Source organism: Geospiza fortis, unplaced genomic scaffold, assembly GCF_000277835.1.
Source record: "Geospiza fortis unplaced genomic scaffold, GeoFor_1.0 scaffold468, whole genome shotgun sequence".
Classification (NCBI taxonomy): Eukaryota; Metazoa; Chordata; class Aves; order Passeriformes; family Thraupidae; genus Geospiza; species Geospiza fortis.
Genome location: NW_005054502.1, coordinates 881,746 through 906,847, shown reverse-complemented (window position 1 = coordinate 906,847; position 25,102 = coordinate 881,746). Strand labels below are relative to the sequence as shown.

Below are 25,102 nucleotides of genomic sequence, written 5' to 3'. Positions count from 1 at the left end.
TCCAGCCGACATCTTTTGAGGTGAGGGTGAGAGGTAAAAAGGGTCTTAGTGGACACTGGATTTTGTTCCTCACGTCTAGACATCACTTTGTTCCCTCAATTCCTTGTTGGTTCATTGTTTTTAGGGGTTTTTGCTAGGTTTGGTGAGGGACTTCATTTGCATGCCAACTTCATTGTCCCCTCCTCTTCACCATTTTGGGTGGCATCCTCCAGGAAGCAGCAGGGTGTTACTCGACAAAAAGCGGAATTCCCAACCATCAACAACAGGTAGTTAACGAAAAACTATTAACAACAGGTGATTACAACAACAAACAGTTAGAACTCCACCCTGGCAGCAACTGGCCCAACCTGTGAACTCTGCAACCTTTTAAAAAATGGACAGCTTTTCTACTCATAACACGCAGGAGCCATCTCATCCCTCCTGTCCCTGCCCAGGAGCCATCCCAGCCCATGGCCGTCTCACCACGGTGACCTCACGTCCTGCAGCATCACTGTCACAGCAGGCAGTGACACCCCTGCCCCAGCACACACCCAGGCACGGGGACACCCCAGGGCCACGTCAGAGTCAGCTGTTGTCACAGCCCCTGGTGGTGACAGGGCCATCAGCTTGAATTAAGATCAGGAGGGGGGAAACTTGAGAAGCCTACAGCATGGAGCCGGCAATATTCCCAAGATCCCAAAGCCATTTAGGTCGCTCTCACACCAAAATCTCTCTCCTGAGCCACAGCACAAGCTGCTCCCAGCCTTGGAGCAGCCAGGAGATGCAAGCTGGGAGCAGGAATCTGCATCTGCAGTTCACACCAGTGCATATTTTAGCTCACGTTTACAGGCTGAGGCAGCCAGGAGTGGAAGGATGTGGTAGCTAAAAATGCTGCCAGGACAGGAGCTCCTCAGCAGCTTGGAAAAGTGCTTGAAAGGTGCCTTGTTCTGCATGTGGTGGGTGCTGGGGAGGGGAGGGCAGCCACACCTTTATTTCTGACCATTGTCTGGCCCTGCTTCCAGCTCTGAGAGGAAGATATCCATGAACTGGTGCCCCATGCCCTGGGGAAGAAGTTGGACCAATCACTCATTCATCTCCTTCCAAAACCAGCTGTGGACAGTGATGCTGCATTTTACACAAATCATGTAGTGAGAAAGAGACCACGGGGGAAGTCAGAACTCCAGATCAGTTCTGAAGGCTGGGGGAGAGCAAAATTTAAGCTTCAGGATCACAAAAATGCAGAGTAGAGGCAGCAGAGGTGCTCCATTATTGCAAAATATTTCACGTGCGGTGTGCACCCCACGCGTGACTCAGGACAGATCCACCTTGTCAGTTCTGTTGTGAAACATCTCAAGGGGTTTGTGTGGTCTCAGAATGAGAGAGAGGAATGTGGCCCTTGTCATTCAGGAGTCAGGGACTTGGTCCCCAGGACATGCAGAAGGACCCATAGACAGAAATGTCTGAGTCCATCAGGTAACCAGCAGCAGAAGTGTTGAGGGAGCAGGGCATGGAGGCAAAGAAAATTCAGTCATTTATCAGAAAACATGGCTTTTTAAGGGCCACATCACAGCTCACTCTGACCTGCAACTTCTGCCAGAATCTTCTACATTTCTGGCTCCCATCACCCACAGCATCTCTGACTGTCTGTGGAGTGGAGGTGTCTGTAAGAGCCACTCCAGATCTCCTCTGCAACGGATACAGGACAAGAGTGAGGGATGTGCTCTGTGAAATCCAACTTCCTTCTCACTGGTGGGGTGCAAGGCTCTCCAGCCCAGCCCAGGAGCTGGCTGCTGGTCCTGAGTGAGCCCTGGAGCTGCAGGCAGATCCCTCCCTGTGGCATCTTGTCCCAGCACCACCTCCTCCATGACCAGTGGTTGCTCTCCCTCGGTGTCCTTGAGCGCCCTGGCAGCCACCAGCCCTTTGGAGGCACAGCCACCTCCTCCAGCAGCCTGGGACAGAGCCACCTCCTGCAGCAGCTCCCCAGGAGCTGCTCTGAACCCTCTGCCAGCAGGAACATTCCATTGATTTATTAATGAAGGGGGCTCACAAACACATGCTGGTGTGCTCCATGAAATAGCCTTCAGCTTGTGCTGATTACTCGTGTTTTACATCAGCCTGATGTTTTCTAGATGGGTTTCAATCAATACAATGGCCTTTTTAGCACACATTACCGCTGCCTTTGGCTAACCAACCATCACATTTCTTCTCAAGTGCCCATTTGCATCAAACTAACCCCAAAGATGCATCAGCTCTCCTTTGACTGCCACCTGAGCTGACGCAAAGGTTCCCATTTAGGTTTCAAAATGCCTTGCACACTCAAGCTTCCTTGCTGAGTGCTTCAGACAAGATGTTGGATGTGTTGTGTCATTCATGTCAGAGTAATTCTCCACACAACTTTCCTCACAACTGCAGCATGAATATTCAACTCTCTCTTCTTTTCCCCCCCGACTCAAGTTTGCCTACACTAGCTTTGGGGTCAAGGCAGCTCCAAGAGGTAAATGCCAGCAGTCCGCTGAGAATGGGGGAAATATTTTGGCTGAGCAGGTGTGGAGTTGTGCACTGATGTGGTTTCATCCCTTCTGGTACCCATGGTGGCTGTTTCTAGGTCAGCTCAGATCTGGCCCCCAGAGCTGCTCTCATATGCTTTGCTCAGCACCGTTAACCTCTGCTCCTGGATGCCACCCAAGGTTTTCATCCAAGGTTTTCATTGGGAAGCAATGGTTATGGTATCTGAGTGACCTTTGGAAAAATAGTAGCAATTTTTACATTTTGTAATTTTTAAAATTTTAAGGTTTTAGTTTTTTTTTTTAATGTTGGACCCTGTCTTTGAATATCCAGCAATCCTTTAGGCTTGCCATTAAAATAATATGTGGCAAATGGCTCTGCTCCTAAAGCAGCACAATTGTCCTTTTGATCAGCATTCCAGTTAGTCCAGCCAAACCCAGCCATCTTTGCCACCAGCTCTGGTTTTAATGCTCCAGCTGCACTTATACTGTTTAGGTCATCCTGGCCAAACCTGCAATTCCACATTTCCCTGGAAGGGCACAGAGCATTTTGCCTGTTTTAAAGGCCCATTCTTCGTTGGTAGTAAAATACACACTGTTAAATAACACAGCTGTTGTCTTCATTTGTTCAGGAGTGAAGTGAAAGCAAACAAGGAAGGGAGGGGGAAGGGACCTTCTTGTGCCAATGTTGCTTCCACACACACGCACCATGGACAAGCTTCCCAAGTCCACTGTTTCCTTATTTAGATGCTGACTTTGGTGAATTCCTCTGGCCACTGCTTGGAGCTTGTTGGCATTTATTTAGACATGACAGAGTGACAACAGGCCAAGGACAGTGCCATTCCTGCCTCTTATAGATGGATAATGAGATGATTTGCTCTGGCAATTCAGGGATAACTATTGTGTGAATATTAAGAAAAGCTTTAATGATGTATAGTTATGTGTGACTGTGTTCACAGGGGTCTTAGGATGAGGGAAGAGATGAGGATCTGACTCCATGTTTCAGAAGGCTGATTTATTATTTTATGATATATATTATATTAAAACTATACTAAAAGAATAGAAGAAAGGATCTTATCAGAAGGCTAGCTAAGAATAGAAAAAGAAAGAATGATAACAAAGGTTTGTGGCTCAGAATCTATCAGAGCCAGCTGGACTGTGATTGGCCATTAATTAGAAACAACTGCGTGAGACCAATCACAGATGCACCTGTTGCATTCCACAGCAGCAGATAATCATTGTTTACATTTTGTTCCTGAGGCCTCTCAGCTTCTCAGGAGGAAAAACCCTAAGGAAAGGATTTTCCATTAAAGATGTCTGTGACAGTTATTGTAGTTTAGATGTCCTCTGTTCTCCCCATAGTTCCCTTTCTCCCCCTGTATTGTTACCATCAGACAGCTGGGGTTGTCTAGGACAGGTACAAAGAAGCTGCACATGTGCCCCTTGCATGGGGCAGTTGGGAATGGAAAAGCTTGGTGCTTAGGGGGTGAGGCAGATAACACCTGATCTCCAATCCAGTTACAAGCAGGCAGTCTCCACCAATAAATGGCAAAGAAGAGCTGACTGACAGAGCTTGGGAGGGGCCAGGGCTGGCTGATGCACCCCCCCCCAGGGGGATAAAAGACTGAGAATCCATCCTGAAGCTGAACCTGCCATGTCGTATTCATCCCACTGCTGCAGCTTTTTCCTTATGTAGACCTTTGTTGTATTTTTGTCAAGGTTTAGTAAACCTCTTCAAATTTTCAAAGTGAGCAGTTGTTCTCACATGCCTCACCCTCCCACACCTCCTTCCCCACCAGTCACACAGGCCATCCAAGCCCACGGTGATTCTGCCACCAGGTGGGACAGCTGGACCCTCCACATCCAGGTGCCTTTGAGGCTTGCTGAGCAGAATGAGGTAAAACACTGGAATGAGATGGAAGGGGGCTGTGGCAGGGGGATGTCTGACAGCCCCAGGGAGATGTGGTGCTCTCAGGCAGTGGCTGTGCCACCAGATCTCCAGAAGAGGAGCAGGTGCAGCCTTAGGAACCAGCCAGACATGAGCAAGTACCAGAGCACCATGGGCACCAGGCAGTGAGTGCTTTCATCCCTGATTTGTGAGAAGCCCACGCTGGACAGAGATCACTGAGTTATCTCCCCTGCCCAACGTTCTCTGGAGCAGCAGGGCTCGTGTGATCCAGATCCAGCCACGCTCCAGTGCTGCCCTGCTGGGGAGGTGTTTGCCTCTTTTCCTGGAGTGCTTTTGTTCTTCCTCATGTTCAACACTCGCCCTGGACCTGGAAACACGTTTCACACCAAGCAGCCCAGACAACTCCTGCTGCCAGCCATCAGCTCTTCCAGGTATCAGCATTCCCATTGCTTGAGTTCCCTGTAAAAACCCAGAGCTGCTCTGTCTCTGAGGTCTGTACAAACACACAGCACTGCAGCTCTGCAGGAGCTCTGGAACTCTGGAAACCCAGGGACAGATTGGATATCTAAGCACAGATATGTTGTACCAAAGAAATGGGATAGCTGAGAATTCCTCATGGATGCAATGGGGCCTATGGGAGACCCACTGCCTCTTGACACTCTGAGGCACCTTAGATTTCTGTCTTAAGGCACTTTATTCACAAACCCCTGCTTTCTTTTTGGCTTCCAGAATATTTGAATGGGTGCTCCAGGATCTGCAGAACACCGGCACCCCATGTGTGGTGGGTGCTGTGTATGAGGTCCATGGGGTAGGAGGGTGGTCAAAAACTGGCCTAAGCTATGAGTGGTTTGAAAAAATATCACAGAAAACTTTGGCAACAGAAATATTCTTGCAAGTAACCTGGACTGACGGGATGAGGGAGTATTGAGTGGCCCATGAAGGATTCTGCTCCTTGCCATGAGCCCAAGGGGGGCTTTACTTCTGGCATGGCTGTTTCCAAAGCCCAGAATAACAGTGGGCTGATGAGAAACTTCGTGGCCTCCTGCACTGTGAAAGCTGAGAGCTGCAACAGGAAAGGGAGAGGGGAAGGTGGGGCAAAAAGGCAACTGTGAATATTGGCGTGTGGGACTGGGCAGGGAATCTTACTGCTACTTTCACCAGGAGTTATCAGCTCATCTCACATTTCTGAGCCAAAAACAACTTTCTGAAGGCAGCAAAAGTGGACCTAGTTCATCATCTTGCCTGCAGTCTGTTGCTCTTCCCCAAAAAGAGGGAGGAAACCCTCACCTCTGCATGGACAATAGAGAGGATGTGTTAATTATACCTTTATTCCATGAAGACAGTTGTAAGAGCTGAAATGAGGGATGCAGGACTCCAGGGGCTCTCCAAAATGCAGTTTATTGTATCCAAGAGTTACAGCAGCCCAGGGTTGTGGGTGACAGAGCTGTGCCTACAGCTGTCAGCTCCAGCTGCAGGCAGGCCTGGAGACCCTTTGGTTTTGGTTACATTGCATTCTATACTTTGCTGAGCATCTTAATACAGCAGAAGCAATCTATACCTTAACTATTACCTATAGCCTATCATAACTGCTGTAATTACCATATTCATGTTACTGTTCTCCAATCACTAAAAGTCAGTACATTACAGTTTAAGCTAGAAGTTGGTTTTCAGTTTTCTTGCAGTGGAAAATTCTGAGACCTTTTTTCTACTTACCACATTTGCTGCCTTGTTTGCCTGTGCCATCTTTCTGCTTGGTAAAAACATCTTCTTGTTTGGGGTGGGTTTATCCTTTGCTCTAAGCCATAAAACCCCTTCTAACCAACACACCCTTTGCCTTCTTGGTTATCCAGTAAGACTGGCTCAGCAATTCTTTTCTTCTATATCAAAACTTGCTTCCATCTCTATTCCTTCATCAGACTCTACATTTAAAAATCTTTCTGCTAAGCACACATATCTGTGAGACTCTCTTGTCAAACTTTCATCCTTCCCAACAGACAGTGAAAAGCAAATCCAGTCATAGGTGGGGTCCCAGCTTGGGGAAAACTCCCTCATCCCACTACTCCAGCCTGGAGCTCTCTCTGGGTCCTGGTGAGCTGCTTGCCCTGGTTCCTGTGCTGAGGTGCTGTTCCCAACTGGCCTTTGCTCCTGGTTTGCTCTGGTCCCCACACAGGCTCTGGTTGCATTTCCTTGGTCAGGGCTGGCCAATGGTCCCTGCTGTGACAGGAACAGCCGTGCGCCAGCAGCTCCTCCCTGCTGCCCTCAGCTCTGTTCTGGCAGAACAGCCCAGGAGAGGGGCTGGGGGCTCCAGAGGAGACAAGAGAGGGTCAGAGACACTGCTTGGGCTGCAGAGCCCAGAACACAACACATCTCTTCATTCTAGAGGCAACGTGTCAAGCTAAATTGAAGACACTAAATGTAATTGCAGTTTGCTTTAGCAAAACACACTCTCAGCCGCCTGCGAGAGCCGTTTAAGCACCTAGTGCTCCTGATCCAAACATCAGCACGTTTGTGGGATTACAGCTGCAGCCCAGCCCTGGGGGGAGCTTTGCACTGGCTTCAGGGAGCTCTCCAGGGCTGGGAGCTGCACCAGGAACCTGGAGCTCCCAGGGTGGGTTAACCCTTTCTGCAGACACACAGAATCACAGAATCACAGAATTTCTAGGTTGGAAGAGACCTTTAAGATCATCGAGTCCAACCCATCTTCTAACACCTCAACTAGATCATGGCACCCAAGTGACAGATCCAGTCTTTTTTTAAACACATCGAGGGATGGTGACTCCACCACCTCCCTGGGTACACGTGAACAGGGTGACAGCATTGTCCCTTCAGGGGTACAGGACAGCAGCATTGCCCCTCCAGATGAACAGGATGGCAGCATTGTCCCTCCAGGGGGAACAGGACAGCTGTATTGTCCCTCCAGGGATACAGGGTGACAGCATTGTCCCTTCAGAGGTACAGGGTGACAGCATTGTCCCTCCAGGGATACAGAACAGCAGCACTGTCCCTCCAGGGGCACAGGACAGCAGCATTGTCCCTCCAGGGGTACAGGGTGGCCAGCAGGGCCACTCCAAGCCAGGAGTACTTGCCATCAGGCTGTGCACCATGGAAACCACTGGCTGTAGCAGGAAGGACCAGGTCAGCAAACCAGCAGCTCCTACAAAACCAGCCAGAGGCCTTGGCACAATGAGATGAAATGGGAATATAAGGTGGGCAGCAGGAAGCTTGAGTAATTTCCCAGAGTGAGATCTATCAGGTTCTGGAGTAATCCCTCCAGGGAAATGGTGGCAGGTCCACACACCTTTAGAAATTCAAACTAAATGAAACACAAGACAATGGAGAGGAATGTATTTGCAGTGCCTTTCCAGTGTGATGGAGAAAGAGAGTCTGCAGGAGGATATGAGGGAAACCTGTGGTCCGGATTTGCAGCAGCCTGCCAGCAACTGAGAGGGAGGAGGAGGGGGATAGCTGGTGGATGGCAGTGCTGGGATACAGCTCTGTCTCCTGAGGGCAGCTCTGGGGGACACAGGGACAGTGCTGAAGCACCTGGGGGAGATGGACCCACCAGGGAGGACAGGCTGTGGGCACTGGGAAATGAAAAACACGGACAGATCCACACCTGCACGGTGGCCTGAAGTGGGATGGGGAGAGAGAAGGGGATGAGACTTTGGTAGAAGTGAGGGAAGTGCTGAGGGGAAGGGGGAGATGTGGTGAGAACAGGAGGAGGGCCCTGAGCATGACCCAGCTGTGCTGATCTGCACACAGGCACCAGGAACAGACCCAAAGGAGCTGGAAACCTCCTGGATTCTGCCCAGGCTGCCGTCCTGGGAAAAGCAGGTTCCAGCCATGAGGTCCTTTTGCCATCCTCTCCTTGCCCTGTGCTGGGCTCTGTGCCCAGGAGGGGCAGCACCAAGGACCAGCCATGGTTGATGCTGCTGCTTCATATTTTCCTCTTCTCTTCCCATTTTTCTTGGAGAGGGAGAGTGAAAAGCCATCGAGATGGGAATTGCTGAACTTTCAAACTTCATGCAAGCTGTTTCACCAGCTGAACATGTAGCCTGAATCTATGTTTCCAACCATAGTGAAGAATTTACTTTGGCATTGGTTTTTTTGTTGAAAATAAAACTGAACTGAGGGCAGGATGTTGTCCTTAACTAGTTTGAGATGACTAATTATTAAACTCATTTTCTAAAGGTTACCGTATACAGAAAAGCAATTATACAGAGATTAAAACAAGTTCAGAAACCTGATTCATTCTGAAACTATGGTAAACCCAAATCTTGTACTATTTCTGATTTTTAATGACCTCAGGAACATTTTATTTAACTTAGATGTCAAATGCAATTCTGAAATGAGAGATTAAACACATTTTGTGCTTTTCTGTCCTTTTTTTTTCCTTTTTCTTTTTTTTTTTTTCCTTCCCCCTACATAGCACAGTGCACAAATTTCCAGTGCTAATTCTGTTAGTGGATTTCAGCAGGCTGGCAGGAAAGCTGTGCATGGAGACAGGATCCTGCTTAACGCCTGGGTGGCTGCACTCCTTTGAGACACTCCTGGCTGGGCAATGGGTGCAGCCCCAGAATCCCCCCCCCTCCATCAGACCCCTCTAAACCTCAGCCTGTGCTTTGGGGTGTGGGGGATGACACCAAACAGGGTCTAATGATGTTTTTCCTCCTCAGGGCTGCTCCCCACTTGTTCTGGCCCTGACACAGTGACCCCTGGAGGCTTTTGTTCATGTGGATTATCTGTAAAAAGCCATAATTTGGTTTTGTTTTATTTTTTTGGCAGTTCCTCTGGTCCCAGTCCCTCAGGGGCATCCTGCCTCACGGTGCTGGCACTGAGCAGCACCAAATCTTTGGTTTCTTCTGCTCTGGGGCATGGGGCAAGGGGAAAATGCCCATTTTTAAGCAAGGAGAAAAACTCCCCCGACCTGAGGACAGAAGGAAGGTCGACATGAGATATGATGTACACATGTTCCATTCTTGCTTTTTTGGTGTCTGCCTCTGACCTCTGACCACCTCCATCCCAATCCTTGAGGTCATTCCTGGGACTTTACCATCAGTCAGGTCATGTTGAAGCAAATCTCAGCTCATCCAAGCTGTGAATGGGAGTGCAAGAGGCAGAAAGAATACATTTTGGAAGGGTTCTGGGGAAAATATCGCCTTGCTTTTGTTTCTTGTCTTTATTTGTCCTCCATAGGGGTAAAAATGAGTAAAAGGGACTTAGGACTGAGCATTTGGGTTTGTGCTTCTAACAGAACATGAAGTTGTACTCCTGAACATCCCAGCTTCCCCCAGGCTGACCAAAGACAGAAGTTGTTACCCACAGGAGCAACGCTGGTCTCATTTTCTGTCTCCTAAAGATAAAGACAGCCAAGCAATAAACAAGGTTTTTAAAACCACCAGCTGTAGGTGAAGAGTTCCCAAAATACAGCTGCACCACTGAGGAGCTCACACAGCAAATCCCTCCCTGCTCGCTGCCCTTCACCCCACTCACACCAGTGCCACCCTCCCTGCTCATCCCCTCTGTGCCCTCATCCCCCTGCTCAGAGGCACCCCCAGATGGATCTGGGACTGGCAAACTGGGGCTAAATGCACCGATTTGGGGCCAGAGTTTAAAAGCTGCATGTTTCACTTGGACATGCACTAACCAAAGGCTCTGCTGTTACCGCATCAGAACGACTTCGTTTGGACAATGGAGCCTCAATTTGCTGCTGCTGCTGCTGCTGCCCACACTGAGGTGAAAACTTGTGTGAAACAACATGGAACACTCCATCTTCAGCTCAACCAAGCATGCAGTGGGCTTCCCTTTTTCCTCAGGAGCTGATTTCACTGTTCAGGGCTGTTGGGATTCCAGTTGTTGGTTTCCTGATCTCTGAGCCTCAGGCTGGGCCCTCCCTGGGGGCTCCCCTGTTGGGGCAGACCCTCCTGGGGTGGTTTTGTGTCAGGAAAGAGACACACACTGGATCTTTTTGGTCTTCAGGTTCTTGTTTATTATTATCTTATCTAGAGTTTTGCACACTGTCCACACCAGGCTCAGCACGCTGGAAAAGCACCACAAAATGGCCAGCAATCTCCTGTTCCAAGGTCTTTTAAAGCTAAACTATCCAATTAAGAACTGTCACCTGGATTATTTTCCCTTTTAACCCAATAACTGATCCCACAGAGCCCCTAATGAGGTCTTTTCTGCCCAATTACAAAATGCCACCCAAACCCAGGGAGAAGAAGGAAGAAGAAGCATGAAGAAGAAACCCAGGATGACACCCTGTGCCCTCCATCTTGCTTCCATCCACAACACACTAAAAATCCCAAAACCTCAATTTCTCACCAAGTGATACACCTGCACTACTCTCTATAATCTGTTTCACACTTTTGTGGGTTCCAGTCTATCTTGAAGTCTGGGAAACTTTCTCCAGGAATGAGGGTCACAGTCAGTGCTCCCCTGGGGGTCAGGGCACCCCAGAGCAGAGAGAGAAATATTCCCTGTGCCCTGGGTTTGCACACTGGGCCGTGCACATCTTGCTGTTTGCAGCCAGGCTGGGTTTATTGCCCAGCTCCAGGCCAGGCTCTGGGCCAGCCTGGTGTGCAGCTGGCACAGGCACAGCAAGCTGTGGGACCAGCTCTGCCCCCACAGCGTCCCAGCTGTCCCCAAGGACACCCAGAGGATGCTCCTGCCTGGCTCTGCAGAGCTGCAGGAAGGATCTGAGCAGGTCCCACGCTCGAGCCATGGCAGCAGAGCTGGATTTCCCAAGCTGTTCCAGGATTACACAGTGCTCACAGCTGGAAGAGTTAACCCATCCCTGCAGGGACAGCACCTGCCCGGCCTGCCCTGGCCACATCCCCTGTGCAACAGGGCTTCATCCCGCAGGAAACACGGTGCTCCCGATGGCTGGGGATTAATTAGTGCACTGGCATCTTAATTCAAGGCGCACACTGGCCTCTAGTGGGCACAGGCAAATCCTGTGTGATGGCAACTCCGGAGCTCTCACAGCAATGGGGACAGCACAGATTATATCAGTTATGTTTAAAATAAAATAAAATAAAGTAAAATAAAGTAAAATAAAATAAAAAATAATATAAAATAAAATGAAATAAAATAATGTAAAATAAAGTAAAATAAAATAAAGAAAAATAAAGTAAAATAAAGTAAAATAAAATAAAAATTAATTAAAAAGTAAAATAAAGTAAAATAAAATAGAATAAAAATATACACTCTTGTATATGTCTGTTCATGCTTTATAGACGTCTGGTTTTTTTCATGTATTTCTATCCTCACAAATAAATATCTATTTGCCCATGTGTTTGTATATACACACATCTACATGAGCTGTTATTCTGTGGATGTCATAGTGCTGCCTTATACTCGATTTCTCTCTGGTCTCAAACTCCATGAGTTTCTGTATTGTCCCTTTCTGGCAGACCCAAACCAGCTCCCTGTGAAGCAAAGCTGAGCCATGGAATTAAAATCCAGCAGAACTCTGGGGCTGGGTGGTGCTTTGGGGAATCTATGGACACTGCACATTGACTGATGGCTCCTTCTGGGCCCAAATGGGCTGGAATCCAGAGAGGAGAGTGACAAAACTGGGAGGGGAAAAATCATTTTGAGACTTTGAGATGAAAACCAGCTCCTCTATGAAAATTCAGGAGGGAGAAAAGTTGGTTTGGGCACACAGGGCAAGTGGGATGCTTTGGTCCATCAGAGATGTCTGACCAAGCAGATCCCAAAAGTGGGAGCCTGAGGAGCAAGGACTTCCTGGGCTGGGCTGCAAGGGAAAATCAGAGGCCTGGACCTATTTCTGCTGAAATCAGTAGTACATGAGTAGATTTGCTTGGTTCACTGGCAGATCTGAAGGGAGCACAGCCAGATCCCTGCCTGAGGAACCTCCTGCTGCTCTCAGCTGGGGAGAGCAGGGGAAGCTGCCCCTGATGCTCACTGGGAAGAAAGGAACTCCTGAGATCCAGTCTTGGACAATCTGATTGCCCAGCAGCTGGCACAGCCCCATCTCAGGGCTGGAATGATAATTTGGTTTAAAAGGGACCACTAAAGGTCTTCTAGTGCAGCCTGCAGAGATCTCTCTGCTGATGGATCCAGCACTGATGATGGTTGTATTTGTTAATGGAGATGATCCTTTAAGGCATTCAATCCCTGGCCCAGGACACAGGACCTCCTGGAGGGCCAGGACAGGGGCAAGAGCTCCCCAGCACTGCCCTGTGCTCTGCTGAGCTCCTTCATTAGCTCCTGTTCAACCTCCAAGGATTGCCTCCTTCCCAAGGGGATCTCATCCTTCATTCCTCTTCCTTTCCAGATCCCGGTGCATCAGAAACGTGCCACACTTTCAAATATGATTTTTGACACCCCCAGCCCCCTCCCTGGGCAGCTGCCACCTTCAGCAGCCATCTGACCTGCCCCAGTTTCCTGCACTGGGAAGTGCCCGGCTGGGATGGGTCTCCTGGCAGAGCCCAGGTGGAGCTGCTGGGGCAGTTCTGCAGAGCACCAGGGCAAAAACATCACATCCACCACCCTTGAGTGAGTGAGGAAATGGCCACAGACAGCCCCAAAACCCTGCTGGTCCTTACATCTCCAGGCTGCTCTGGCCATAAATGCGATTTTGCCACGTGATCCACAGGCAGCTTAACAGGGGGCAGCTCCAACAAGGGAGAAATGAGCCACTCATGGACTGAGGAATCACAACAGCTTTAGCAGCTCTCAAACAGCCACCTTATCTGCTAGGCAGGGGGAAAAGGGATATTTACTGACTGCAGGATGACAGGAGAGGAGAGGAGAGGAGAGGAGAGGAGAGGAGAGGAGAAGTTTCTATAAAAGCTGTGGGGGACTCACAGGAAGACAAACAGGCAGCTGGCATGGCTGGGGCACATGGGAAAGAGGCAGGAAATGGGATGTGTGTTGTTTTCAGCAGGAGCTCAATGCCCCCAGTGCTGGGCAGGGGGAGCTGGATCATGAGCCCAGGCTTTTATCCCACCACTGGGGAGGAGAGGACAGGAGGACAAGGCCAGACAGAGAGATCCATCAGGAAATGTACCTGGATGCTCAGAGAAGCTGTGGATGACCCATCCCTGGGAACATTCACGGTTAGGTTGGATGTGGCTCTGAGCAACCTGGTCCAGTTAAAGATGTTCCTGCTCACTGCAGGATGAGTTTTTATATCCTTTCCAAACCCAAACCAGTCTGGGATTCTGTGAAATAAGAAAGGCTCTGAAAAACACAAAGGGATTTCAGGCTCCCTTCAGAAACAGCTCCAGAATCTCCAGGGCAGGGCAGGGGTTGGAGCAAACTTGGACAATTGAGAAAAAATATTTTCTCTGCACTCTTTATCCTACAGGATGAGAAGCCAAAGTATAGAGGTAGAGAGGAAGGATCACCAGGACAACCTAATCCCAGCATTAATTCCCTCTCTAGCACAAGAAGCAGACCTGACCTATCAAGTTGTTGCTGTAAATATTTCTGCTTAGTAGCCAACATAAAAATGAACATGAGTTCTTGATCCAGGCACAGCAAGGACAGGGTTTTTTCCCCCCCACCTGAGTGAAATAGGGAAAAAATAAAATCAGGGATTGTTTTGACTCCCTTTGAAACATTTTGACTTCCACTGAAGAAACTCCCTTGGGTGCCAGGACATTATTTACCATTGGAAATGGTTTTTGTGCCTTTGTAGTTTGTGTTCTCCCAGGCAGGTGCCATCTCAAAATAAAAGTGGGAAGATTTTGTTTTGGAGATTTTGAACTGATTTTTTTTGCTTCTCTTTTCTTTTTTTTGTCAACTACCAAGTGAAACATTTTGTTCAAAAAATGCCTAAACAAAATATTTTGACATTTTCAAAATGTTCTCTTGTTCCCTTTAGCCAAAACACATTGCTATATTCAAAGCAAATTCACAGATCCTTTCAGCCCTTCCAAAATGCTCTGGGTTTGCTGAACTGCACAGTGATGGAGAGATAATCCTGCAGCCACTGGGGCTGGGTGAGGGGCAAGGAGCATGGAGGGAACTGAGATGGGCTTTGAGGAGTCAGAGAGGGGAAAATGAGGGAGGCAACAGCTTGGGGGTGCCAGGAGGAGGTGGGAGAAGCTGGGAGAGGATGAGATGGAAAGAGTCAGGGCTGAGCAGCTCTGTCGGTGTGGGTGATGAGGTTCGTGAGGTGGCTTAGGGGTAGAAAAATCTGCCCAAAACAGAGCCAGACACAGTTTTTGTGCCCACCACCTGTGCTACAGCTGCTGCAGGGAGGAGGAAGACCCATCCCTGCTCCCTAGCAGGCCATGCAGACACTTGGATGTGCTCCTGGGCTGCGAGCCCCTTCCTCCTGACACACCAGAGCTCCAGGAGGAGAGCTCTGCTTGCAGCTTCCCCTGGGGAGAAACAGGAGGAAAACAAAATACCCACAGCTGAAAGGCTCCATTGATTCTGTTCACTGCAGACTGTGGAAAGAATCCAGCCACCAGCACCACGGGAAGCTGCTCCCAGCTCTCCATCCTGGAGCTGCTCCAGGGTGGATGGGGCTGTGGGACACTGTGTGTGAGGCAGAGGGATGGGCACCATGCATTCAGTCTCCTCTTCCTCCTCCTCTCCAGGCCAGCCAGTTCTGGGGATGTCATTTGGGCTGGATGTTTCCTGTAGAAGTCCCCTCCACCTCTAAGGGCTGGCAGAGGGGCACTGGGAGTTGAGGGGCTGTCACAGACACATTTTATGAAAAATCCTTTCCTTAGGATTTTTTTCTCCTGAGAGGCCTCAGGAACAAAATGCAAACAATGGTTATCTGCTGCTGTGGAATGCAACAGGTGCATCTGTGATTGGTCTCATGTGGTTGTTTTTAATTAATGGCCAGTCACAGCCCAGCTGGCTCGGACTCTCTGTCCAAGACACAAGCCTTTGTTATCATTCTTTCTTTTTTATTCTTAGCTAGCCTTGTGATGAAATCCTTTCTTCTATTCTTTTAGTATCATTTTAATATAATATATATCATAAAATAATAAATCACCTTCTGAAACATGGAGTCAGATCCTCGTCTTTTCCCTCATCCTCGGACCCCTGTGAACACCATCACATGGGGCAGCTGCTGTGGAGCTCAGCTCTCCCTGCCAGCCAGGAGAGGAGGCAAACCCGGGGTCTGGATTCAGGAGAGAGGCAGCTGCAGAGCATTTACTGTGCCAGTGAAAGAACTCAGCCACCAGCACCATGGGAAGCTGCTCCCAGCTCTCCATCCTGGAGCTGCTCCAGGGTGGATGGGGCCATGGGACACCCCATGTGTGTGTGGGGCAGAGGGATGGGCACCATGCATTCAGTCTCCAGTTCTGGGGGTGTCATTTGGGCTGGATGTTTCCTGTACAAGTCCTCTCCACCTCTCAGGGAGTTGCACTGGGAGCTGTGGGGCAGCTGCTGTGGGGCTCAGCTATCCCTGCCAGCCAGAAAAGGAGGCAAACCCAGGGCCTGGACCCAGGAGAGAGGCATCTGCAGAGCATTTACCCTTCTGGGTGCCATCCCAGCCCGTTTCCATGGCAAAGGGAGAGGCAGGGCACGATCAGCCATGGCTGCCACTCGTTGGGCCCTGTTATTTGTATTGTATTTCCTGTTATCTCACAGAGTTACACGGGATTCCCGGCTGAATCATGAGGTTCATGACCTTCACAGATCCTCGGCTGCTGGGGACACTGTGGGTGGCTGCTATAATTAGTGACTAATTTGGTGAATTCAGCAGCGCAGGCCTCACATCAGCCTGGCACAGCAGGTGCCACCAGCAGGCCTCAGTGGCAGGTTGGTCACAGTTCCCCATGGGTGACCCTGTTTGCAGCACAGCTGTGGAAACAAGGATGGGAAGGTGCTCTAGGACCCATGTGGAGACCCACAAGAGACATCCCAAACTCTACCCCCATCCCATGGAGCTGTCCTGCCCCAACACACAGCATGCAGTGATGATGGTCTCCACATCATCCGTGTCCACACCATAGAACAGCCCCTGGAGCCCCATGATGGAGAAACCCCTGGGCTTGCAACAGCAGAAAACAGGGGATGCTGAGAGGAAGGCAAAAAAATGGAGTTTGAGGGAGGCTGTGGAAGGATTGGGGTTTGTTTGATGTTTTGAGCATCACACCAGTGGAAGGTGTTCTGGGAGCTCAGCACTGGGGCCTGAGTTCATCCCAGGGTGGCTGATGAAGGTGATCCAAACTGGGAACAGCAAGGAAGAGATTTGGAGAATTTTGGTGAAATAGCATGAAGGCAATTCCAGACTGGCCAAGCTAGATGAAAGCTCTGCTCTTAGCCTTCCTCTGGTAGTGGTCAGGAGCCAAGACATGACCAGGTGGGACATTCTCAGAAGCTTTAAAGGGACTTTATTTATTTAAATAAAGCAGAGCAGCCCTCCACCCCTACCCTCCACCTTCTAGCTCTCTGGAGCTGCCTGGGACATTGGTGCCTTCCACATAATCCAACATGGTGTGGGGTCTCCTGGGCAGGATTCAGCATCTCCCCATCTTGATCAGGCCACTACAAGGCCAGTTTTCCCAGCAGAAGTTTTGGCCCAGCAGTTTATCCTCCCATCAGCAGCACAAAGCTGCACAGATGGAGGATTTCAAGGGGAAATTATTTAGATATAAGAGATTATCAGGTATACCTCGATGTCAGCTGAGCTTATGGACTTAATGCAGAATGATGAATCACCCATCCAAACACATATTATTTTCCCTGGAGGTATTGTCCTGTGAAATTTATTTCCCACTGAAGGGCCTTGTAAATCATTTGTAGCAAATAAACCACAGTATTTCCAACCCTACATGTTCTAAAATCTGGACTCTTGTCTGAAGACTGGCCCAAAAGCCATGAGATCTTTCCCTTCTGCCAGTTTTAGGAGATGGACCTCTCTGCTTTCTCATCTTTTTCTGCTCTCTCACTCATTTTCCAAGCTTCTCTCTTCACTCCCCACTCCTGGCTGTCTGTTATTATTCATTTCCCTGTCCTTGTACTGCTGGAAGACACAATTTGGCCCAAAGCATTGCAAACCCAGGCACTGAATCACTCCCATCACCAGAACCAGAACCAGCCCAGAGCTGTTGTGGGATTTGGGAGGCAGGGATTGTCCCTGATGGGGAGCAGTGCACAGAAGCACACACTCCATGGCAGCCCTCTGCTTTTTCCAATCAGCTGTGGGTTTGCTGGGGTTAGCCAGGACAGGCTGTGCTGTCTCTTTGGCTCAAGCCATTTTTGAGGCTCTGTGGGGTAATTTTGGCAATGATTCCATTCTCCATTCTCCACTCCAGGGAATGGATGCAGAGTGTCCCAAGCATGGCTAAAGGTTAACAGACAGTTTTCTTACTGGGGGTCTTCTCCATCCTCTGCCTGGGGACAGTCCTGACCCACAGCTCCTTTCCCACTGCTCCATGTCACCCCAGCTTGATGCTCTCCTCCCTTTCTGCCTCTTAGAGCTTTGTTTGGAGCTGGACATTCATTGAGCTGGACTTGATGATCTGTGTGGGTTCGTTCCAACTCAGGGTATTCTGATTCCATGATCCCCCTTTCTTGGTGTCCTTTCCAGCCATCCTTCACAGCTGAGGGGGTTGTCTCCACCTTGGAGGCCACCATGAACCTGCTGGCCAGAGATCAGCCTGGGCCTCCACCACTGCCCTCCAGTGCAGCAGATCCTTTGGCCACCTCCACAGCCAGCCCACACTTTAGGGGCATCAACACCCACCTCTCCTTGAAACAAGCTGGTGGAGGAGACCCTCTCCAGCAGCTCTCTCTGGAGCAATGGTTGTGACAGGAAATGTAATGGGAAATGGCTCACAGCAGGACCAGGGCTCCTTGCCACCAACCTCAGGGCCTGAGGAGTTTTCTGAAATACTGGAGATCATGGGTGCTGCAGCAGCAGATTTTCACCTTTCAGTGGACATTAGGAGGGAATAATTTGTGCCGAGCAAAGTCTGCAGCAGTTGCTGCCCCATATCTGATCATCTCCCACGATAGCAGCTCGGCCCTATCTGATCCAGCAGTTATTGAAAACTCAGCTGAGTGTGACTGGGATCATTTTTCAGGGTTTTCATGCTGCTCTTTAACCACGGTGAAAATTAAAGAGCCGACTATGGAACGGGAGAAAGCGCTGTACTTTCACTATGACACTTTCTGGTAATGAGATATTTATTAATGTTCATTTCTTCTGAAAGGAAACAAACCAAACCCAATCCCTTATCTCTCTCTCGGTGTTTAAGTTATGAGTAACACGGGAAGCTTTTAGGCCATGAGACAGCAAATACACCCTGCCTGGGAGCCTGTGGGTGTAGGAGATGCAGTGATAAAGCCAAGATAGATCAAATCACTCCCATTTACCTAGAGCTTTCTGCAGCTCTTGAAATGATGGCGGGATTGAAAGATGCTTTGTCTTTTTTATGAGAAAAGCAGCTGTGATTTAGCAGTTTAATCACTTTTGTCACAAAGAAATGCAAAACAAAGCCCATCACCAGGATGGATTTTTTTTTCAAAGCTGTATTTTGTTTCCTATCAGTAAGGAATGATTTTAAATGCTAATGGTGGGCTGAGATAGACACATAGGAAGCAAAGTCATTGCTTATACAGCAGCCAGGCACAGATCAGCTCTCTGAAGCTGCTGTCCCACTAAGAGCTTAGCAGTGGTGTTCATGGTCAAACTCTGCTGATTCTGGGTGCTGGTTGTCACAGGCTGACCTGAGGGTGATTTAGAATTAGCCACATAACCAAGAGCTGCCTTAGCACCTTACAGGGTTTGGCTCACAGGGTTTTGCCAATCTCAGGTGACTTCTGAATGACCTTGTTGAACCTGCAGCTCACAGGCCTGGCTGCTGCAGCTCCTGGCACACACACCCTGAGTTCTGGCAGCCTTGACTCCCTCCCACGCTCCGGACATGCAAACTCCTCTCTGCTCCACACACGGGCCCTGGGGTGAGAGGAGATGAGTTTCTTAAGAAGTAATTCTTTCCTTTGTCATTACCATCACACTCATGTGATTTATTAGCAGGGATGGAAATTTTACAGAGCTCTGCCAAGGAAGCTGTGGGTCTCACCAAGCCCTGCTCCCACCCCAACCGCAGCTCCCTGCACCAGGTGATTTCCCAGCTGCCCAGCCCCAGCTTCTCACAACAATCACAGAATGGTTGGGGTTGGAAGGAACCTTCCAGACCATCTTGTTCCGCCCCCCTGCCATGGGCAGAGACACCTTCCATATCCCAGGTTGCTTACAGCCCTGTCCAACCTGGCCTTGGACACTTCCAGTAATGGGAAGTGGTTTGGGATCTTTGTCTTATACCTTCCTATTTCCTCTTCCTCACTGCAGCCCAGCTCCCCCAGTACTTCGGAACAAGCCAAGGTGCATGCAGGGAAATCCATTTCCCAGCCTTGGGGTAAATGGAGATGCAAACAGCCCCTGACTTCTATTTGGAGTGTTTGCTAGATGAGATTTCTCCAAAGGTTTGTGGTACAGCCAGATTTGGGGCACATTATCCCCACAGCAAAATCGCCACCTGTTCCCAGGCTCCAAACCCTTGCTAAGCCTTCCCAAAGAAGGGAAAGGGCCACTTCATTGTGATGATTTTGTAATACATCTTATGTTTTACACCTTAAAAATGGTTGTCAAAGGATCCAAAGCTCACATGCTGCTGCCAACCTGGACAAGAGGGGTTATACAAGATTTGGAAGCTTTGTTCCCTCAGGAGCCTTTTTTAAACTTCATTTTTAATTCCCTATTTGCTGGCTTTGATGTATGACTGCATTTCCCAGTGCCAGGCTGCAGCAGTGCAGGAAAAGGTCTTGTGCTGGAGAGCACAAAGGGTGATGGCTTCCCACTGCCAGAGGGCAGGGTTGGATGGGATTTCAGGAAGAAATCCTTCCCTGTGAGGGTGCTGAGGCCCTGGCACAGGTGCCCAGAGTAGCTGAGGCTGCCCCTGGATCCCTGGCAGTGCCCAAGGCCAGGCTGGACAGGGCTTGGAGCACCCTGGGGTAGAGGAAGGTGTCCCTGCCCATGGCAGGGGTGCAATGGGATGAGCTTTAATGTCCTTTCCAACCCAAACCATTCTGTGATTCTAAGACTCAAGACAAAGACTGGAAGGGGAAAATTCTTCATGGAGCTATGGAGAAGCCCTTCTCCTGGCTGAGCTGTGGGAGTTCCCCACCTGGACACTCACTGGATAGGTCAGCAGCCTCTAAATCACTCAGGCAGAGGCACTGCATGGCTGTTCTGAGGGAGAAAGGCCTTTCCCCAGGGCCTGCACCAGCATCCCAGCCAGGAGACACATGATGTTCCACGTCCTATTCTGGCTGCACATCCATCCCTGGCCCTGAGGTGGGGAAAAATGCAGGCAGGAGCCAACAAATGAGCATTTACCCTCCTTAGTTATACAGCTGGGGAGTGGTGAGTGGGGATGGGAGACTCATTTCAGTGAGGGGTGGATGGGAGTGAGCCTCCCAGGGAAACACCACAAAAGGAATCTCGTAAGGTTGCAGTTTATTGCAGCCCCAAGATACGTGACAAGTCTCTGTTTCAGCCCGCACGTTTGAAGAATGAGTCAGAGTTCTTAAGTTTTCGGTCTCAGAGTTGTTTATTGTATCTTATCTATAAAATTTTTCTCCTGCCCAGCCGAGGTCTGCTCAGCAGGACAGACAGCGGCACTCTGCCTGCCCCCAGGGTGGTGTTGTCTCTTTATACTACAAACCACATATAACATGTTTACAATGACTTTCCAATACCTATCACCTGTGTTAGACAGTGAGCTTCTATTCTAAACCAATCCCAAAGTGTCAACATAACAGCAGAAGATGGAGGTAGAGAAGAAAGAAGAAGAAAGAAGAAGAAAGAAGAAAGAAGGAGAAGGAGAAGGAGAAGGAGAAGGAGAAGGAGAAGGAGAAGGAGAAGGAGAAGGAGAAGGAGAAGGAGAAGGAGAAGGAGAAGGAGAAGGAGAAGGAGAAGGAGAAGGAGAAGGAGAAGGAGAAGGAGAAGGAGAAGGAGAAGGAGAAGGAGAAGGAGAAGGAGAAGGAGAAGGAGAAGGAGAAGGAGAAGGAGAAGGAGAAGGAGAAGGAGAAGGAGAAGGAGAAGGAGAAGGAGAAGGAGAAGGAGAAGAAGAAGGAGAAGAAGAAGAAGAAGAAGAAGGAGAAGAAGAAGAAGAAGAAGAAGGAGAAGAAGAAGAAGAAGAAGAAGGAGAAGAAGAAGAAGAAGAAGAAGGAGAAGAAGAAGAAGAAGAAGAAGGAGAAGAAGAAGAAGAAGAAGAAGGAGAAGAAGAAGAAAAGGCTGGACACGCCAAAGTCCCTCCATGCTGGACACGCCAAAGTCCCTCCATTTTGTCCCCAAGACCCCTGTTCTAAAAATCCCAAAATCTACTTTTTCACCCAGTGATAATTTTATTATTACACTACTTAAACTTCTTTGGCTTTCAGGTCTTCATACAAAGCTGGTAATTTGCTTTGCACGGGTCATAATCAAACCCACAGGTGTTCTGGGCTGTGTGCCAGGGTCTCTGAGCCCCCTGGCAGGGGTCCCGGCAACTCTGGACACCCAGAGGGATGTGCTGAGTTCTGACAAGGGAACATCAGCTCCCAAGTGGGTCTGGAACAGGAGCCAGCATAGGTGAGAAGGTAAGAGCCAGCCTGGCTGGGAAGGATGAGTCTTGCTTCTCATGAGAAACTCGAGCGAGGCAGGTTTCCACCGCAGCGCAGCGGGAACGTGTTTGTACCACAGGCAGCCTGCAGAGCGGGGTGGCTGCTCCTCACCCTCCCCAGGAGCACAGGCACCTCTGATCTTGGTGGCAGTGCTGGCGTTTCCCATCCCCACAGCAGTGACAGCAGTTGTGAGATGAGCTGGCCGCTCGCCCCGCTGCTCCTCTGCTGAGAGCACGGCTGCTGCTAGGGCAACCTGCGCCCTTCAGGTGACACCAGCAGAGCCCAAAAAGCCCCAGCTGCAGCACCTGTGAGGTGATCAATCCCATGGGACATGGCAAACCTCAGACTGGGTTGCTATCCACCCACAGGCCCCACACCAGGCAGTGCAGGCCTGTCCATGATGCTCTGGTGCCATCCCAAGGTTGTTTAAAATTTCAAGACAATTTGACTCCTGGAGGAGTCACTGATGTACCATGAACTTCCACTGCTTTGGCCAAGCACCAGTAGCTCACAGGAGTTTTGGGTTTTTTTTGTTGTTGTTCTTTTGGGGGTTTTTTTGGTTTGGTTTTTTTTGGGGGGGGGGTTGTTTTTTTTGTTTGTTTGTTTGTTTGTGGGGTTTTTGTCTGTTGGTTTTTTGGGGTTTTTTGGTTTTTTTTTTGTTTTTCCTGAAGCCAGTGAGAGGATCCAAGGGACTGGCATGAAGCTAATGTGATTAGGGTGGAGATCAGGGAAAGGCTCTTCCCCAGAGGGTGCTGGCACTGCCCAGGCTCCCCAGGGAATGGGCACGGCCCCGAGGCTGCCAGAGCTCCAGGAGCCTTTGGAGAGCACTGCCAGGGATGCCCAGAGTGGGGTTGCTGGGTCCAGCTGGACTGGATGATCCTGGGGGTCCTTCCCAGCTTAAGATATTCCATAATTCTGTGATTCTATCTCAGCCCAGGTGATGCCATCCAGTTAAAGATCTCAGCGGTCACTAAGAAAAATGAAGTTTGAAAAGATCTTGGACCCTTTAAGTCTCTGAAACAAGGAGGAAAACAGGCAGAGCTCAAAAGTTTTAGAACTTTGTAATTTTGCAGCCCATATCCTGATCACTGTGTCCTGCTGGGCCTTCAACCTAACAGAGGGATCATTTATCTTCTGCTGCACAGACTAGTGAGGACCTTTGCAGAGGACACTTTGAGCTTTCCTTGACTGCAGGTTAAAAGATTTCTCCATAATCTGCAAAATAAATCTCTCAGAATGTTTTTAATTGGATTTTTTTTTCTATTTTCAGAGAGCAGAGGGAAGTTCCACAATTTCTGAAAGGTCATATTTCCCCCTTTCAGCTATGAAAGCAGCTCTTTCAGCTGTATATGTGTGCAAAAATTCAGAAAGTGTGTGTTGGTACAAGGTATTACCCACAAAATAGATTAAAACATAGATAAGCATCATCTGAATTTTAACTACATTTCACTTGATTCACTATCTTTTTGAGTGAATGGTACATGAAGATGTTCTCCAAGATGCCTGTAAAACACCCAGGCATGGTCCCATAAACTTCTAACCCATTTCTATTGTTAACCTTCACTGAGTTGTATTACATCACAAAAAAAACCCCAACAAAAAAAAAAAAAAAAAAAAAAAAAAAAAAAAAAAAAAAAAAAAAAAAAAAAAACACCAAAAAAAACCAAACAAAGAAAGTAGAAAAGACAGGAAATGAGCCCAAACAACCAGGTCTCAAAATGAGCAAAATTCAACTCAGACTTGGCAAGCATCCTATGAAACTTGGTCCCAAAGTTGCAGAGCATGGTTGTGGTAGGGTGGTACCTTGTTATTGTTATTTGCCTGTTGGTGCTCATCCAATTTACGAGAAATCACAACTGAAAAGTTGAGATGCACAAGCCACAGCCCTGAGATGTTTGGCTTGGAAAGGCAGGTGTGACACAGGCTGGAATGAGGACTTGTGAAGCTACAGCTGATCAGTGATAAATTATATACAAATTATAAATGCATTATATACAAATTATAAATGCATTTTATCCTCAAAACACTGTAGGAAAGATCAGAGAGAAGATCCTGTGGGACTGTCCACGGCATCCTCTACCCACTCTGAGCTGCAGATAATTGTGCCATGGTTGGTGGCTAAATCCTTTTAATCACTGCTGCTTTCTTCTTTGCACAGCAGTAAAAAAACAAAAGAAGTTGGGTTCAGGCTTTGTTCTGCTCCCAGGGTGGGCAGCAACCTTCAGGAGCTCTCCTGGCACACTGATCAACAGGAACCTGTTTTAGGGAGGTCACTGCAGGGAGTTTTGCACTGCCAGCCTGTCATGTCCCCATCTGGGAGCCTGTCCTCTGGAATCCACTGCCACCATGTCACCTTGTCACAGACACGTTTTATGGAAAATCCTTTCCTTAGGATTTTTCCTCCTGAGAAGCTGAGAGGCCTCAGGAACAAAATGTAAACAATGATTATCTGCTGCTGTGGAATGCAACAGGTGCATCTGTGATTGGTCTCATGTGGTTGTTTCTAATTAATGGCCAACCACAGTCAGCTGGCTCAGACTCTCTGTCTGAGCCACAAACCCTTGGTATCATTCTTTCTTTTTCTATTCTTAGCTAGCCCTCTGATGAAATCCTTTCTTCTATTCTTTTAGTATAGTTTTAATATAATATATATCATAAAATAATAAATCAGCCTTCTGAAACATGGAGTCAGATCCTCGTCTCTCCCCTCATCCTGGGACCCCTGTGAGCACGGTCACATCACCTCACTGCCTCAGAGTGAGGCACCACACCTGGAGAGGTGACAGGTGCTTCAAAACACACGTTTTGTCTGGCATGAAAATGAGCCAGCACTCACCTTCGAGGCTCTAAATAAAATTAGCAGAGAAAAAAATTAATATCATAAAAATAAATATCATAGAAATAAATATCATCTTCAAATAAGAGAACAAGGAGCCCTCCAGCCCACTGACATTTGAGTGTTCAGACAGCAGCAGCAGCAGAACTGCCATGAAAACTGTCCTCTCATGACACAGACACTACTGGACCACTTACAGGTAAAGACACACAGATTTCCTTTAAAATTATTTTCATGTTGGCAGCTGTGTCAGCTGCA

The 25,102-nt window shown here is 48.7% G+C and overlaps 1 protein-coding gene across 1 annotated transcript in view; it reads left to right on the top strand.

The window, feature by feature from the left end:
• Positions 1-18,469: 18,469 nt before the first annotated feature.
• LOC102038524 (ER degradation-enhancing alpha-mannosidase-like protein 2) overlaps positions 18,470-25,102 on the top strand; it is a 23,469-nt gene continuing 16,836 nt past the window's right edge. The window contains exon 1 of the mRNA XM_031063400.1: positions 18,470-18,513. Within this exon, the coding sequence (XP_030919260.1) occupies positions 18,470-18,513 (44 nt within the window). The remainder of the gene's footprint in view (positions 18,514-25,102) is intronic.